Below are 16,338 nucleotides of genomic sequence, written 5' to 3' on the forward strand. Positions count from 1 at the left end.
CATGGTTTCTGCTATATGTGCCGTTCAGCTGTGGATTAAAGCTCCCGTTCCTGCGGTTAAGAAACAATTAAGGTCCTTTTTGTTTAGATTTATAAGCCAACTTATAAGTCGAAAAGTCTAAGCCTAAATAAAAAAAGCAGCTTTTCCGTTTGGTTTTTTTTGAAGCCATAAGCCACTCTAACACTATTAAGCCAAAAGCTAGGTTGGAGAAGCTTTTTTGGCTTATGTGAGGTAGATGTATGACTCAACCACTAAACTTAGGACATTAAATCCACCGGCTTATAAATCATATAAGCCAATAAACTGACTTAAAAGTCTAGGCCAATAAGCCTAAACCTAAACAAAGAGGGCCTAAGAAACCGGGAGCAAAGGACACCTGGAGTCCTGGACAGGCCCTCGCAGAGTCGCAGTGAACACTTGTCTCACAAGCCGCTAGCTCCGGCCTCTTTAGTCAAGCGTGGAAATGATGCCTGTGTAGACCAGTTGCAGAGAGAGGCGTGGAAAACGCAGGCAGATGAACGAACGCAAACGCAGGGTAATTCGCACGGCATCGATCGATCAACAACCAGACAAGCGAGCGTGCAACCGAAAACGAAGAGGCGAGGCGATGAAAGCCGATGATGAGCCGCCGACGCTTCTCACCGTCCCCGGCCCCGTGAAAAAAGAGGTCTCGCGCGACGCATGAGCCACGTGAGAAAGGAGTTCTTCGTGTGGGTTTGCGGCCGTACACCTGTTGTATGGTCCACCTGGAGCCACTATGTTTTTTCAGTTTGTTATGCGACTACCTTGGGAGATAGAGGAGGAAGGGAGAGAAGAGGGAAAAGAGAGGGGCGATGAGTACTGACGTGATCCCATTATATATATTTTTTATTTTTAATCAGATACTCTTTTTTTTCTTACTTTTCATGTCATGTCAACGCCACATTAGCTCAAATCACCATCCAAACCGTCTTAGGATCTTATTTGCACTGGTTTTAGAAGTTGAGAGACATGTCATATATGGTGTTGTGGTTTAGGGACGAATTTCAGATTTGCGGACAATGTGTTCGGGAGGTGGTAGTTTATTAATATATAATTAATTAAGTATTAGCTAAAAATAATTTGAAAAATATATTAATATGATTTTTTTAAAGCAACTTTAGTATATACTATATATTTTTTGCAAAAAAATGTACCGTTTAATAGTTTGAAAAGCGTGCACGTAAAAAATGAGAGAGGTGAAAAGAAAATAACTCAGCCTTAAGGGACCTAAACTGAACATATTCCGTGCGCTTACACGTGGCCTATGAAGCGGCCCAATTGTGTGGTGGCCTGGGAATGGTGGCTCGACACGGAAGAAGCTGGAGCCGTCCGATCTGATCGACAATACCGATTGATCTGTACTTATATAAAAGTTCTGCAACTTAAACCCTAACCTTAAATCATTGCCCCTCCCCTCTCTCTCAAAACGACAGCGTAGGTGGCGCCTCTCCCCCTCCGCTGCGATGGCGCCACTCCCCTTCTCCCTCCCCTACCGGCGGCGCCGCTCCATCTCCCCCTCTCCCTCCCGTATCGTCGGCACGGCGCCGCGTCGGCGAGTGCTCGACGGGGGTACAGCGGCGACGACGACCGTCCTCTCTTCCCTCTCTCCGTCGGCCTCGATGGTGGGGCTACGGTGCGGGCCATCCTTCTCTCTTTCTCTCCTCTGCCTCCGAGCAGGAGGAGAGCACCTGAGGATGGGGCGCTGGGTTAGAGGGAGGGGGTGCCAGCGTGGTTGGGAAGGCGGCGAGTGTGACCGTGCCCGGTGGGCGCAGCTATGGAACCGAGCTCGGATCAAACGGATTCGGTGACATTAAGCTCGCCCATTTATGCGATTTTTTCCTCTCCTTTTTTTTTCTTTTTTCTAGGGTTCTCGATGTGTATATCTCCGATTGATTGATTTTTTTTTTCATGTAGATTTACCCGATTAAATTTTTATGGAGCTGCCCAATTGAATTTCATACCGATCTTTGATTTGATTTTATGCCTTTTCCATCGTACACGATTGGTAAATAGAGTGATGACGGACGAAAACGCGGACAAAAAGATGTGATGATCGGAAAATTACGAATTTTTTAATTAGTTAAGATAGAGGAATTAAGAAAATAAATCTATCCATCTATCTATCTATCTATCTATCTATCTATCTATCTATTATATTATTAAAACAGCTTTGAATAAAGGCACCACGTTCGCTGTCGAGGCTAGAAATTCCCACATTAATCGAAGAAAAAGAGAAAAAAGCTACACCGTTAGATTACAATGAATATAAATTAAAGGGTGTAGGTTTATCAGAAAAAGAAATTTTATCAGTACGAAACAAAGTCTATCCAATACATAATAGGAAAGTTACTCTAATCTTTCACGTACGTGCATACATGCATGTTGGATTCCTAATAGTATTTGGACAAGGATGCTTTCCGATCGGGTGTGGAAAAAAAGAAAAAACAAAAGATGCACAGTCCATGGAAGAGTACATCTAGACTCAAATCACTTAATTAGCCAGATAATCTTGCTGTCACGCAAAAACCAGGCGCATTAATTCATCTTTGATATCAACACGTACACCTACACGATAGATTGCTGGTAATAATTTTGTAGCTTACTAAAAGTTTTTTTTCTACTTAAATACATATTTAAGGAGTCTGTTCACTAGAAAAAAAATATATGCACGATTACATTTGTTGTTTAATTACGAAGGGTTTAAATTTACTCCATTGATCATACTTGAAAAAAAACATTTACTCCAATAATCATATTTGAAAAATTCTACACCACTAATATTGGTTGATTTAATTTATAATAAGTTATAACAAAACATATATAGTATATAAGTTAATTGTATAAGAAAAAAATATTTCTTGGCATAATAGACCACCTTAACAAATAATAATTATAGACAAGCTAGCTCGAACGGGAAGGAAAAAAACACAGTCCCTGTCTTCATAAGAATCTAGCACTTTGTGAACCCTTTAGTTGCATGCCATAAGAAAATAAAGATAACTCACCTATGTCGTAGGTTATAGACTTATAGTACTTAAAAGAACAATTTTCACGGAAAACCCCGAACAATTTCCATTGTGTGTATTATATTTAGTTCCCTATGGAGGCTACAAAATCCCACATTAATCCGAGAAAAAGAGGATAAGAGTTCAAGTAAAAATACATCTAGAAATTATTGAAATTCGGAATAAAAAATATGGAAAGAAGAGTCCATGTAGAACACAATTAGAGATTAATTAAAATTCAGAATAAAAAATAGAATAAATTCCAAAATTATAAAAATAAGAATAATAAGAGTTCAAGTAAGATTACAATTTTCAAACAATAGAAATTGGAAATAAAAAGAATAAGAAATATTGAAAGATTTCCCACTATACAGCACAATACGAGATTAATGAAAATTAGAAATAAAAACTAAAATTAATTCAGAAATTAGAAAAATAAAAATAAGAGTTCAACTAGGAATATGGTTTATAAATAACTAAATTTGGAATAAAAATAAAGACTATTGAAAGAAGAGACCGTCTAGAACACATGAGGAAGTTAATGAAAATTTGGAATAAAAAAATAAAGTAAATTCTAAAAAATAGAAAAATAATTATAAGTGTTCAAGTAGGAATATAATTTATAAATATCAAAATATTGGAATGAAAATATGATTTTTTTTAAAAAAATAGTCCATATAAAATACAACGATGAGAAATTGCAATAAAGAGAAGAGAAGCAAGCCCGTAAAGGAGTAGGGTGGTGGCAGTTGATGGGGCATAAAAAAACTGTAAACAAAATTCTAAATAGAATCCCAATGATGATTAAGAGGAGGGATAACGGCAAGCCATTAAGTAACCGGTCACGACAGTTGGCGGGACTTCTACAAAGTAAAAAAAAATAAACCACAACGACAATCATTTTCGATTTTTAAAATCTCAATGATAATAAAATTGAGAGGCACCAGGCGGGTCGCATAGGAATACAGTGGTTGAGCCACCAACGGTTGGCGGGTCTTATAGAAAGTAAAAAATAAACTCCAATGATAATTATGTTTGATTTTCAGAATCCCAATTACAATAAAGAGGGAGGCACTGAACGGGCAGTAGAAGAGTACAATAATGATGTTTGACGAGACTTCTAAAAATTATAAAAAATAAAACCCAACGAGACAATAAAAGTTCCTATTTTTTAAAGGTTTTAAGGAGGATGAAGAAAAAATATGGTAGATCGATCAAGCAAATAAATGGGCGATAAAGAAGTAAAAGTAGTGATTGGTGTGACTTTTAGAAATCAAGGGATGATAATGTTCGGTCTTTCAAAATCCTAAGACAATGAGATAGCTATTTAGCAAATTTTAAGTAATATTATATGTAAAAAAACCGATAATTATGTATGAATGCTAGCCGCGCAGTTGCGCGGGCCACCCAGCTAGTTATATTATTAAAACAGCTTTGAAAAGAGGCACCACGTTCGCTGTGGGGGCTAGAAATTCCCACGTTAATCGGAGAAAAAAGAAAAATCTAGACCGTTAGATTATACTGGGACTAGACTTTGATGGTGTAGATTAACTTTGATAATAGAAGTCTGAATAGAAAACAACTGCTAGATCAAACGGACAACACTGATCAAGTACTAGAATACAAGTCCAAATAGGTGGACGTACTCCTGCTTTGATTCTTTCCTTATCCTAGATGGATACTAAGGATCAATCAACTCAGGTGATTAGGATTCAAACACAATGCGTGCATATATATTTTAGAGCCGGTATAATTAGAATTAAAATATGATTTTTTTTTACCTATGGATGAAAAAAAGAGTAAATAGACCAGAAAACTTATGCATTGGTAGAGATACATCTCTCCGTCCAACTCGCTAAGGCGTGTTCAAATTTAGTACGGTCTTCAAAACTAAACTTTAACTTTAAATTTTTCATTGTAGAAAAAAAAATCATAATCATATAAAATTAAATTTAAATGAATATCCAATGATATTATTTTTAACAACTAAAATTTAATTTATAATAAAATACAGCTTTGAAAGAAGGCACCACGTTCGCTGTGGAGGCTAGAAATTCCCACATTAATCGGAGAAAAAGAAAAAAACGAAAAGGAGAGTCCAAGTAGAAATACAATCTAAAAATAGCTGAAATTCAGAATTAAAAATAAGCAATATTGAAAGAAGTTTCCATATAAGAACCCAATACAAAATTAATCAAAATTCAAAATAAAAATAAAATAAAATCCAAAATTAGAAAGAAAAAAAGAGACCCAAGTAGAAAAACAATTTTAAAATAGCTCAAATTCGAAATTAAAAATAAGTAATATTGAAAGAAGTTTCCATATAAGAACCCAATACGAGATTAATCAAAATTCAAAATAAAAATAAAATAAAATAAAAATTAGAAAATAAAAGAATAGTCCAAGTAGGAATACAATTTTAAAATAGCTGAAAATCGGAATTAAAATAAGGAATACTAAAAAAAGAGTCCATATAAGAACCCAATTACGAGATTAATTAAAATTGGGAATAAAAAAAATAAAATCCGAAATTAGCAAAAAAAAGAAGAGTTCAAGTAGGAATACAATTTAAAATTAGCTGAAATTTGGAATTAAAAATAAACAATATTGAAATAAGAATCCATATAATAACCCAATACGAGATTAATTAAAATTTAGAATAAAAAATAAAATAATATTCAAAATTAGAAAAACTAAAAGAGAGTTCAAGTAGGAATACAATTTTGAAACAACTGAAATTGAAAATAAAAAATAAAAATAAAAATACTAAAAGAACACAATACGATAATAATTAAAATTTGAAAAAAAATAAATTCTGAAATTAGAAAAAGAAAAATAAGATTTCAATTGAATACAATTTATAAATAACTAAATTTTGTGATAAAAATAAAGATTATTGAAAGAAAGACCATCTAAAACATATGACGAGATAAATTAAGTAACAGGCCTATAAAGGAGTAGAGTGGTGGCGGTTGATACGACATATAAAAACTATTAATAAAACACAAAATAGAATCCTAATGACGATTAAAAGGAGGGACGATAGGCAGGCCATGAAGCAAACGAGCAATGCGATTGCCGGGACTACTAGAAAGTAAAAAAAAAATAAACCCCATTGATAATCATATTCAATTTTTAAAATCTCAATGACAATAAAAAGGAGAAGCAGTGGGCGGGGTGTATAGTAGTATAGTTTCAGAGCCGCTGATGTTTGACGTGACTTATAGAAAATAAAAAATGAATTCCAACGATAGTTATGCTCAATTTTTAGAATCACAATGATAATAAAGAAAGAGTAGGCGGCGGACGGGCCATAAAGGAGCATAGAGGCATCGTTTGACGAGACTTCTAAAAAATTATAAAAAATGAAACCCAACAAGACAATAAACTCTAAAAACTACAAGGTTCAATTTTTAAAGGTTCCGAACTTCGAAAAAGTAAAAAAAAAAACAATGATAATCATGTTCGATTTTAAAATCTCAATGACAATAAAGAAGGGACGCAGCGGGCGAGCCGTAGAGAAGTACAATGGCAAAGCCGTTGACGGTTTGGCGGGATTTCTAGAAAGTAAAAATGAACCGAAACGATAATTATGTTCGATTTTTAAAATCTCAATGACAATAAAGAAAAGAGACAGTGGACGGGCCATAGGAGTATAATGGCAACGTTTGACAGGACGTCTAGAAATTATAAAAACGAAACCCAACGTGACAATAAACTCTAAAAACTATAAGATCCAATTTTTAAGGGTTTCAAGGAGAATGAATAGAAATAGTGGTAGATCGAGCAAGCAAATAAAGAAGGATATGTCATAAGGGGTAGCAACTGGTGTGACTTTTAAAATATATATAATTAGAAACACGGGGATGATAAAGTTTAATCTTTCAAACTCTTAAGACATAAGATAGCTATTTAATAAATTTTAAGTAAAATCATACTAAAAAAATATATGATTTTATTTGGGTGCTAGACGCGCAATTGCACGGGCCACCCAGCTAGTTTAAATGATGGGAAAAAAATTACGATTAGTTAATAAGAGAAAGTGGCCGAAGATAATAACTTAAATAATTTGTGATTGTTTGAGAGGATGTGGTAAGTAGAGAAATAGTTCTATTTTAGGACAAGACACCGATAAAAAAATAGCTATATACTACCTCTATTTCAAAATAATTATAATTATATTTCTATGTTTAGATTGTGTTTGAGACTTGAACAAAGAGAAGAAAAGATCATTGCTTTTTGTGTTCACGCTTCACAAATTATTAAATGGTGTATTTTTTGAAAAAAAAATTCTATGGAAAATTTGCTTTAAAAATCATATTTATCCTTTTCAAGTTAAAAAATAATCAATACTTAATTTATTACTTCGTTCGTTTCAGGTTATAAAACTTTCTAGCATTGTCCATATTCATATAGATATTAATGAATCTAGACACACATATATGTCTAGAATCATTAACATATATATGAATGTGGGCAATGCTAGAAAGTCTTGTAACCTAAAACGGAGGTAGTATGTACTAATAGCTTATCTAGTTTTGCGTATCTTCTCAATCTTCTTTATTCCTCATTTCTCAAACATAGCTGTGGAGAAATGCTATGGGAAAAAAAAATGATGTATAGCCAAAAATGAGAGGGTGGTTGAGGATAAAATTGAAAAAAAAATAAATAAGAAATGATTGATGGAACAATTACTACTTTATTATGATAACTTTTTAAAAGATAATAACCGTTTATTATGACGGAGGTAGTAAAAAATTTAGGATGAATGTAGCACCGCAGTTTGCAATCGCCAAAAAACGAGCGTGATCAAACTGTGGGGCTTTGCTTATGTCAGGGCGCTTTGTTTATCAACTAAGCGTGATTAGGGTGGACCTGTATTTTGGGATTCTTTGAAGATGTGATTTTATTAGTATAACCAGTAGCTAAGCTATCAATGTCCGCTCAGAGATACTAGCATGGGCTTGTATTAGGTTACGCTTGGATGTCAGAGTTGAATTGGGTTGGTGTGGACATGGAGGTCCAATCAGGGTTGTGGAAAACCACGAAATTTTGAGGTTTCGATGTGGAACGGAAGTAGATTTTGAGTGAAATTTTAAATAGTTTTCGAGAATTTAAATTGAAACAGTAAAAGTTTTGACTAAAATTTAATGAAAGTTTGTTAAAAAAATGTCATACCACTAGAGCCGTGTTTAGTTGTTTTGGCAAAAAGAAAATGACGTATACGGACACACATTTAAAGTATTAAACATAGACTAATAACAAAACGAATTGTAGATTCCGCCTGTAAACTGCGAGACGAATCTATTAAGCCTAATTAATCCGTCATTAGCAAATGTTTACCGTAGCACCACATTGTCAAATCATGGCGTAATTAGGCTCAAAAGATTCGTCTCGCAATTTCAATGCAAACCGTGCAATTGGTTTTTTCGTCCACATTTAATGCTCTATGCATGTGTCCAAATATTTAATGTGACGGAAAAATTGGAAGTTTGAAGGAAACTAAACACAGCCTAGGTTGGGTTCCGGCACTCATTAAAAAGATGAACCCTAGGTCTAATTCAATAACAATTATAATTGGTACAATATTTGGCTCGAATTCAAATTTAATAAGATGAAAATATTGTTTTTGATGAAAAAAGTTACTACTAGATCGCTAGCAAATTCCAACAATATTACTTACCAAATTTTGCTGTACTCTATCTCTAATGAAAAGAATAACTTATAAGGGCGAATCTAGACAATTGTTCATATTCGCACATAGAAGTTGTTTCTTTAATTGTACAAGTATATGATTTCACATATATGATTTCCGGGAGTTTCTCCACATCTATTAACATCTTCCACAAGCTAATGTTCCAAACTCATCGCGTTGTGCCTTTTTCCCTTTTCTCCATATGTATATCATGAATTGACAATTATTTTCTGGAAGCATAATAATTAAGAAATCATTTATCTCCTGATTAGAAGATCAAAAATCATCGTCGTACCAGGGCCCCCGCATGTCCATCTAAAAGGCCCCCACATGTTAATACTGGAAGAGACAGTTCCCATTCATTGCATACTTGGAAAAAACACAAGCAACAGGCCAACAAACTCCAGCACATGTGCTCATCAATACTAGATCGATGAGCTACAGCTTCTTTTCTTAATTTCTTCTCCAGTCATCAATAGTTCGGCACTCCAACTGATCCTTTATTGCTCTTTTAAATCCATCGTCCCGTTCTCAAAATGACGAATTTATAATCAAACCCAATCCCTTACTCAACTATAGCAAGTGCACACAGAAAAGCACAGAATGGTGCGAAGTGAAAAATTCCAAGACAAAATAAATTCGTACAAAGCATAGCATACAATCGATCCTTTCCTTCATGATAGACATATACTCCAGCTTTGCATCAAGTGCTGAAAACAACCGCCAAAACGCTCGATATTCTCAGCTACGTTGGACATTTGCTAACTGCCTTTTTGTCCCCTCTTGTCACATTACATGACATTGGAATATAAAATCTCCAGATCTCTGCAGGGCCACACACTAGTACTGTCGCTAGCCATGGCCCTGGTAGTATTAACTACCACTACGTACGCATGTTCTTGTGGACATGGATTGGAGTGACCTGAGAGGCTGGTGAGCCCTTACAAAAATGGTGAAGCACCCTAATCTTCCATGGGAGATCGAGATCGGTACAGCATCTTCCTTCCTTTTATATTCCGCAGGGTATCAAATTGGAGTATTTTTTCTCTACTCGTGTAGCGATGAGGAGTGTAGAGTATCTATTGGAGCGCCTTGCAAGCAACGCCAAACGACTACTCCTACACCCAAGACCCAACCTCCCACTCAACTGTACTGTACTCCACTCGCCGCACACACTGACACAGCGGGCCCACCTGCAGTTAGTTCTCCGGATCGCTTCTTCCACCTCGCGCGCACTTCACCTGCGCTGCGCACACACGCTCCAGTACTCCGCCACGCGCACGGCTCTTATCCCGAGCTCGTGTCACTGGTGGGGTGGGGCCCACCATGACAGGCGAGGCGTGGGTCCCGCAAGCAGGGTCAGCGCGCGAGTCCGAGTAATATTCCCCCACAGCCTCTGCCACAACGGAAAACAACGGCCTCGCTTTGCTCCTCCAAAATCGAAGAGAAAATTTCCAACACCCCACCCTCCCCCATCGCCTCCTCCTCCCGTCTCGGCCGGGGCGGACATAAATACGAGCCGCTCGACGGGGAACCGCCGCGCCGCGTCCATCACCCACCACAAGCTCGCCGCCGGCGTCGCGGACGGCGGCTCATCCCGGTCCGGCGTGCGATCCGGCTGACTGGCCGGAGACCTAGGAGCTTCGACCCCCCCCCCCCCCCCCCCCCCCCGCGATCTGGGCGGCCCATGGTGGGGTCGGTACCGCAGGGCGGCAGCAGCGGCAGCGAGATCTAGGGTTTTCGGCGCCTCGGGGGTGGGGAGGGAGCGATGGGGCGTCGGAAGGTCGCCGCGGCGGCGGCTGCGACGCCGCCGCGTGGCTCGTCGAAGGCCGGGGGCGGCGTCATATCCGGTGAGATCCTCGCCTTCGCCTTCGGTTTCGATGCGTGCGGTGGCGGTAGTGTCAAGGCATTGCGGGCTTTTTTAGATCGGAGCTTGCTGCTACTGGGATGCTCTGGGAGGTTGGGATCGGAACTATACGATGGGAGTGCGATTTCGAATGGCGCTTTAGTTTTGTGGGATTTGGAATACCTATAAACCCGAAGCATGAGAAGCAGTGTATTTGATCGGATTCAGTGGTGGATCAGCTAGCTGACTGTGACGTAGCGTGTATATGTTGCGTCATGGTTTTGTTCTCTCAGTGTTTAATGCGTGCAAAGTCTCAGCTTTCCCCGCAAAAATATACCGTCTCAGCTTTAAGCTATACGCCTAGCTGGTTGTGCACGTGTACTATGTAATTGAGAGGTGTTATTTCTGTGTTTTATATGCTATATCATGTTGCATGCACATCACCAAGAAATGCATGCTGTCTATGGAAAGTTAGTATGTTCTGAACTGATATTGGTTTCCTTTGGAATGTGCTACACCAAGTCTGTATTTGAGGCAATACATTAAATTAGGATATATATAAGAGAATACTTGAGGTCATTGTTGTGGCCAATGTATTGACAACTGTTCATTCTTCAATGTAATGGTGCCTACTGATACAGCGAATCGATGAATAGCTATTCATTAATCTACTGGTTGAACTGCAAAGTATATATGTTACAACTCAAATCAGAGGAAAGCTAATCAAATCTCCAATTTTGTTTGGTTGCATGTATATACTTTTACCATTTAGAGTCTTGTAAAATTGCCGCACTGCGTGCGCCAGTTCCTGAATCTTCTCCCATCCTGGAGCAATGAACTTGGCAGTTTAACATTGGACTGGTTCACTTGCTGATGGCAGTTCCAATCTTCCTTGATAACTAGGGATCCTAGTAGGGTTCTTGTGTTACTACTTTGATTTTTATTTAGCTGATGAGCAATGGCTGGCTAGACAGTAAAAATCCTCTCTAGTTAAGGACCCCAACATCTGTGCTTTGTATGATCTCTTTGGTTCAGGACTTAGTCATTTGAATATTATCTACATTATACATGTTGATGTAGTTAGGTTTGCCTATTATCAGAGCTGTAGACTAAGGTGCTATATTGGACCAGTCGATGTTTGGCGTTCCATTTTCAATCCTTACCTTTTTTTTTTTTCGTTTTGCAGAAATCCGTGAGAAACACAAATTGGAACTGGAGAATTTGACACTAACAAAGCATCCATTCAGGACATTACGTTTTTTCATGTTAGCTATGTTGCAATACTTGAAAAGATTAGCAACATATATCCTGAGTAAGGGTGCTTTGTTTGTTGTCCTCATTGTGTTGGTGCTAGCTCCTGGAATTTTACTTGCGGTTACAGATGGTCTGCATAAAAAGGTGTGTTACTTCACTGTAATTTGATTACGATCGCAGTGCTTGTGCTGATAAGAGTAGACATGACAATAAGGGCACTGATTTATTATGTTAGCTTCTTGTGGTGTGCTTGAATACTGATTTTGTTTTCTGATGCAGCATGTGCAGGAGTTCCTGAATTATGCTAGATTTGTGTTGTGGTGGGTTTCACTAGGCGTGGCTTCGTCAATTGGACTAGGCAAGTGTTACTAGCATCTGTCAAATTTATGACATACCATTATATATATGGAAGTAAATAATGTGCCACTGTACTTTATTTTATATCCTTTCTAGTTCTATAATATTTTTAGCTGATGTTTCTTATACACTGTTGAAAGTGACTAAAGCACATGCTAACCATGATTTAGTTAGGAAGAGATGAACATAAGAAAAAAAACAATGATTGTTTTCATTTTATTAGTTATTACTTACCTAGAAACTCTATCATATCAGGAAAATTTTAACAACAAAATCACATTAAATTTATGTACTATGACTTCATTGAACCTTTAAAAAATCTTCTAAAAACTCGTATTGGGCTAGAAGAGCAAAAGGCACACCATCGCCAAATTACACACTAAAGTTACTTTGAGATTTAATGCATTGGGATAAAGTTTCGCAATTACAGGGCTACTGCTGCAATTAGCCTTTTACTTTCCAATCTAGAGAAAGGTATCTCAGCGTTCTTTTGAGCAGAATTTGTGGATATTCAGAACTTCCAGATAATTCTGTAGTATCATTTTGACCAGCTACTGGAAATTTCTTTGGTTAACTTTTAGGGGCTTAGAGGTGTAAAAGCATATACCACCAGCAAATATTAAGTGATGCTTTTTTAGTTTTTATTGGCTTGAGGCTTGTTGCAATGGATGCTCTTCTGGTTTAATGACTTTCAAATTTGGAAATTTTGAACTTCGGATGAAAATGAGCTCATCCTTTTTTTTACTAACTAAGATTAATATCTTTGAAATTCAGGTTCAGGTTTGCATACATTTGTTCTGTATCTGGGCCCTCATATTGCCCTCTTCACTATTAAGGCTGTTCAATGTGGTCGGATTGATTTGAAAACTGCTCCATACGATACCATACAGCTTAAGCAAGGGCCATCATGGCTGGACAAGAAGTGTTCAGATTTTGGACCACCAGTGTACCAAGCATCGGCTCATTCTGTCCGGATCCCAGTCTTTGAATTACTCCCTCAGGTTCAGCTGGAAGCTGTTCTTTGGGGCATTGGCACAGCGCTTGGGGAGCTCCCTCCTTATTTTATATCACGAGCTGGTAATATGGCATAACGCTTATTTCTTAAGTAAAGAAGCTTAGCTATATGCTTTACACTTTCTCACGTCTCAGTACTGGTGAACCTATGTAATTGTACACATGATTTACTCTGCTTTCTATTATTATTATTTTTTTATGAATTGACTTTCCTTGCACACTATATAACTGCATCTCATCAATTTTAGTACCACACAACTAAAATATATGGTCCACCATTACTGTATATAGTTCTTCAACTTCAATAATGCTCCCTCCATTTCTGTTTGTCATCTTTGACCACCTTTTGTGTTTGAGAACAATTGTCACCACATTTTTAAAGTTCAGGTTGCCTACTTTGTCCTTTTGTGGGCTTAATAATGAATTTAACCATACAATTTTATTAACTTTGTATCTTGACATCTTATGAATCCCTTGATTTTGCTTATTATTTTTTAGCCATAAATTAGGGCTGTGGTGGAAACTTCGGTTAGTGTTGTGATAAATTCTAGAAGATCGATTGTGTTGGCCCATGCATTAATTTCTGAATTTGGTTCCTGTCTCTTTTGTCATATTCAACCACACCAAGTAAATGATGTGTCGTGTTGCAGCTCGTTTGTCAGGAAGTGAACCAGAAGCTGTGAAGGAGCTGGATGCTGCTGCTTCGGATGAACATGGTCCAATAGCATCCACTCTCAATCGAACAAAACGCTGGCTCCTTTCCCACTCTCAGCATCTCAACTTCATTACTATCTTGATTCTTGCTTCGGTTAGTCTATGTCCTTTTCCCATCTTGTCATGCCAATTTATTTGTAGCAGTAAGGATTTTCTTGCAAAAACTACATATAAGGATTCTCTAGCAAACATGCAAGCTACTATTCATTTGGGCCTCTTTCTCGAGTCATGCCTACTGCTCTGAACATAGATAGCTCATGCATCTTTAAAAGAGGGAGCTGGAGTTGATGGTAGGTTCTACACCCATCCAACTCCGGATCTTCTGTAACTGCAAATATGTGTAGGCGTGTGTCATGTGTGTTTGCATCTTTGCTCATATAATTATGTATATTGTGTACAAGTTTTAGAGAGGATAATTATTTTTTATGCATTTTATATTTTTAGACTTATAGTATATTAGTTATGATCTGCTGCAATGCATGCATGATGCTAATGGTGCTAAAAAAAGTTGAAGCGGACATTCTCCGTATCAATGCCATAGCTAACAGATGGTGGTGATATGGAGAATCTTGGTTCTTTTGTACTAACATCTGATGGATAAATAATTTACCATACAATGAATTTTCTTTGTGCTTACTAGGTTCCAAACCCACTGTTTGACCTTGCTGGTATAATGTGTGGGCAATTTGGCATTCCCTTCTGGGAGTTCTTCTTTGCTACTTTGATTGGGAAGGCCATCATCAAGACCCATATTCAGGTTTGCTGTCTGTCTAATCTTCTGTTAATGCTTATATTTATATGTTTCGTAACTTTGGGGCCCTTTTTTTTTCGCCGGGGGGTTGGGGGGGGGGTGCGCTTTTCATCAATGTGAATGATCTTAACAGGCAAATCGTTCTTAGTTGCATTATGTGTCAGCATGTTTTCCTGAGTCCTATTCAGTTGAAATCATAATTTCAAAACTATCTCAACCTTGCCCATTCAGAAAATAAACCAAAATTTTGCAAGCCCTCTCAAACAAAAGGCCAGACCATGCATTAGTCAAATTCTAGAAATTCTGTTGTTTATCTGTTTCATAACTTCCTTTTTCTCCCTTAGCCGCATAAATAGTTCCTGCTTCTAGTCAGGATATATAATTTTGCCATACAAAGTATGTTAAAAGCCAGTGCTATTTTTCTCGTTGCACTCTTTTCATTCCTGCCACCACAGTAAACTTTTGCAGGGAGTCTACAGTATTTGAACTTCCAAGCCTGATTGAACTGAATTAATTACTACTGTATTCCACTTGAATTGTCTTGTCGATGATCCCAAAAGTTGCTGCTGACACATGCATTTTGCCTTCTCTCTTTTGCAGACATTATTTATTATCTCCTTGTGCAACAATCAACTCTTGTATCTTATGGAAAAGGAATTAATCTGGATATTTGGTCACATTCCTGGGTTTTCTGCCTCCTTGCCATCTGTGATTGCGAAGCTCCACAGTGCGAAGGATAAGTATTTATCAACACCAACATCGGCCACATCATCCTCAAAAATGGAGGTTGGTATTTTACTGTCATCAGTTCAAAACATTGGTCCCGTGGATTGAGTTTCAAATATTAATTTCTTCTCTATGTATCCCATTTCTTGGCTCATTTTTTTGTCCACTTATGTTATATATCCAGGATACACAGTGGAATTTCTCTTTTACATTGGTCTGGAACACTGTGGTGTGGCTTGTGCTTGTGAACTTCTTCATTAAGATCGTCACATCAACAGCTCAAGAATATCTCAAAAAACAGCAGGATATAGAGATGGAGCTTATTACTGATTCCTCGCCCCAGAGTCAGTCTAAAACTAACTAAATATTGCAACTTGTGGTGTTTATTCAGCTGCAAGTTGCAAATATTCTCCTCATGAGATTATACTCCTAGCCAAAGCCCTTGCAGATGATATCAAGTACCGGTACTAAGTTGGTATTTGTAGTTATTCATCTGTTCAGTGAGCAAATATACGGGCTTCATTAACTTGCCCAAGTGATGGCTGCAACCTTTTGTCATTGAGCCCTGGATTGGCTGTTCCTCGAGGAGAACAAGTTAGGCTGCTATTCTTTAGACGTCAACACGGATGAACCTTTTAGGAATTGTTTATGAAGAACGGTTGCATTAGTGAGGTGTATCACTGGTGCCTTTTTCTTTCTGTTTTGGAAATACTTTAGAAAGCTTGAGAGGATTCGACAGCTATACTTTCATTGTTCAATTCACTGTAAAATGCAGATTTGCAACTGGTGCCGGCTAGAATATAATGGAATAGTAGACTATTTCGGCTACGCATACTCTGCGAATGAAACTTTTGAGTTTTGATACAGTGTTGGACCTGTGTTTAGCGCGTTGCAACATAATCCTTCACGTTATAACATTTGCGTTAGCTATATATGTTCATTTATTACATTATGA

At 37.5% G+C, this 16,338-nt stretch overlaps 1 protein-coding gene across 1 annotated transcript; it reads left to right on the forward strand.

The window, feature by feature from the left end:
* Positions 1 to 10,132: 10,132 nt before the first annotated feature.
* Positions 10,133 to 16,215, forward strand: LOC127784591 (vacuole membrane protein KMS1-like). Its single transcript, XM_052311928.1, has 8 exons — positions 10,133 to 10,571; positions 11,754 to 11,965; positions 12,101 to 12,179; positions 12,953 to 13,255; positions 13,843 to 14,000; positions 14,547 to 14,663; positions 15,258 to 15,443; positions 15,568 to 16,215. Exons 1-8 carry the CDS (start codon positions 10,490 to 10,492, stop codon positions 15,745 to 15,747), a joined length of 1,317 nt encoding a protein of 438 aa, XP_052167888.1. The 5' UTR covers positions 10,133 to 10,489; the 3' UTR covers positions 15,748 to 16,215.
* Positions 16,216 to 16,338: the final 123 nt, after the last annotated feature.

The sequence above is a fragment of the Oryza glaberrima genome, chromosome 1, assembly GCF_000147395.1.
Source record: "Oryza glaberrima chromosome 1, OglaRS2, whole genome shotgun sequence".
NCBI lineage: Eukaryota > Viridiplantae > Streptophyta > Magnoliopsida > Poales > Poaceae > Oryza > Oryza glaberrima.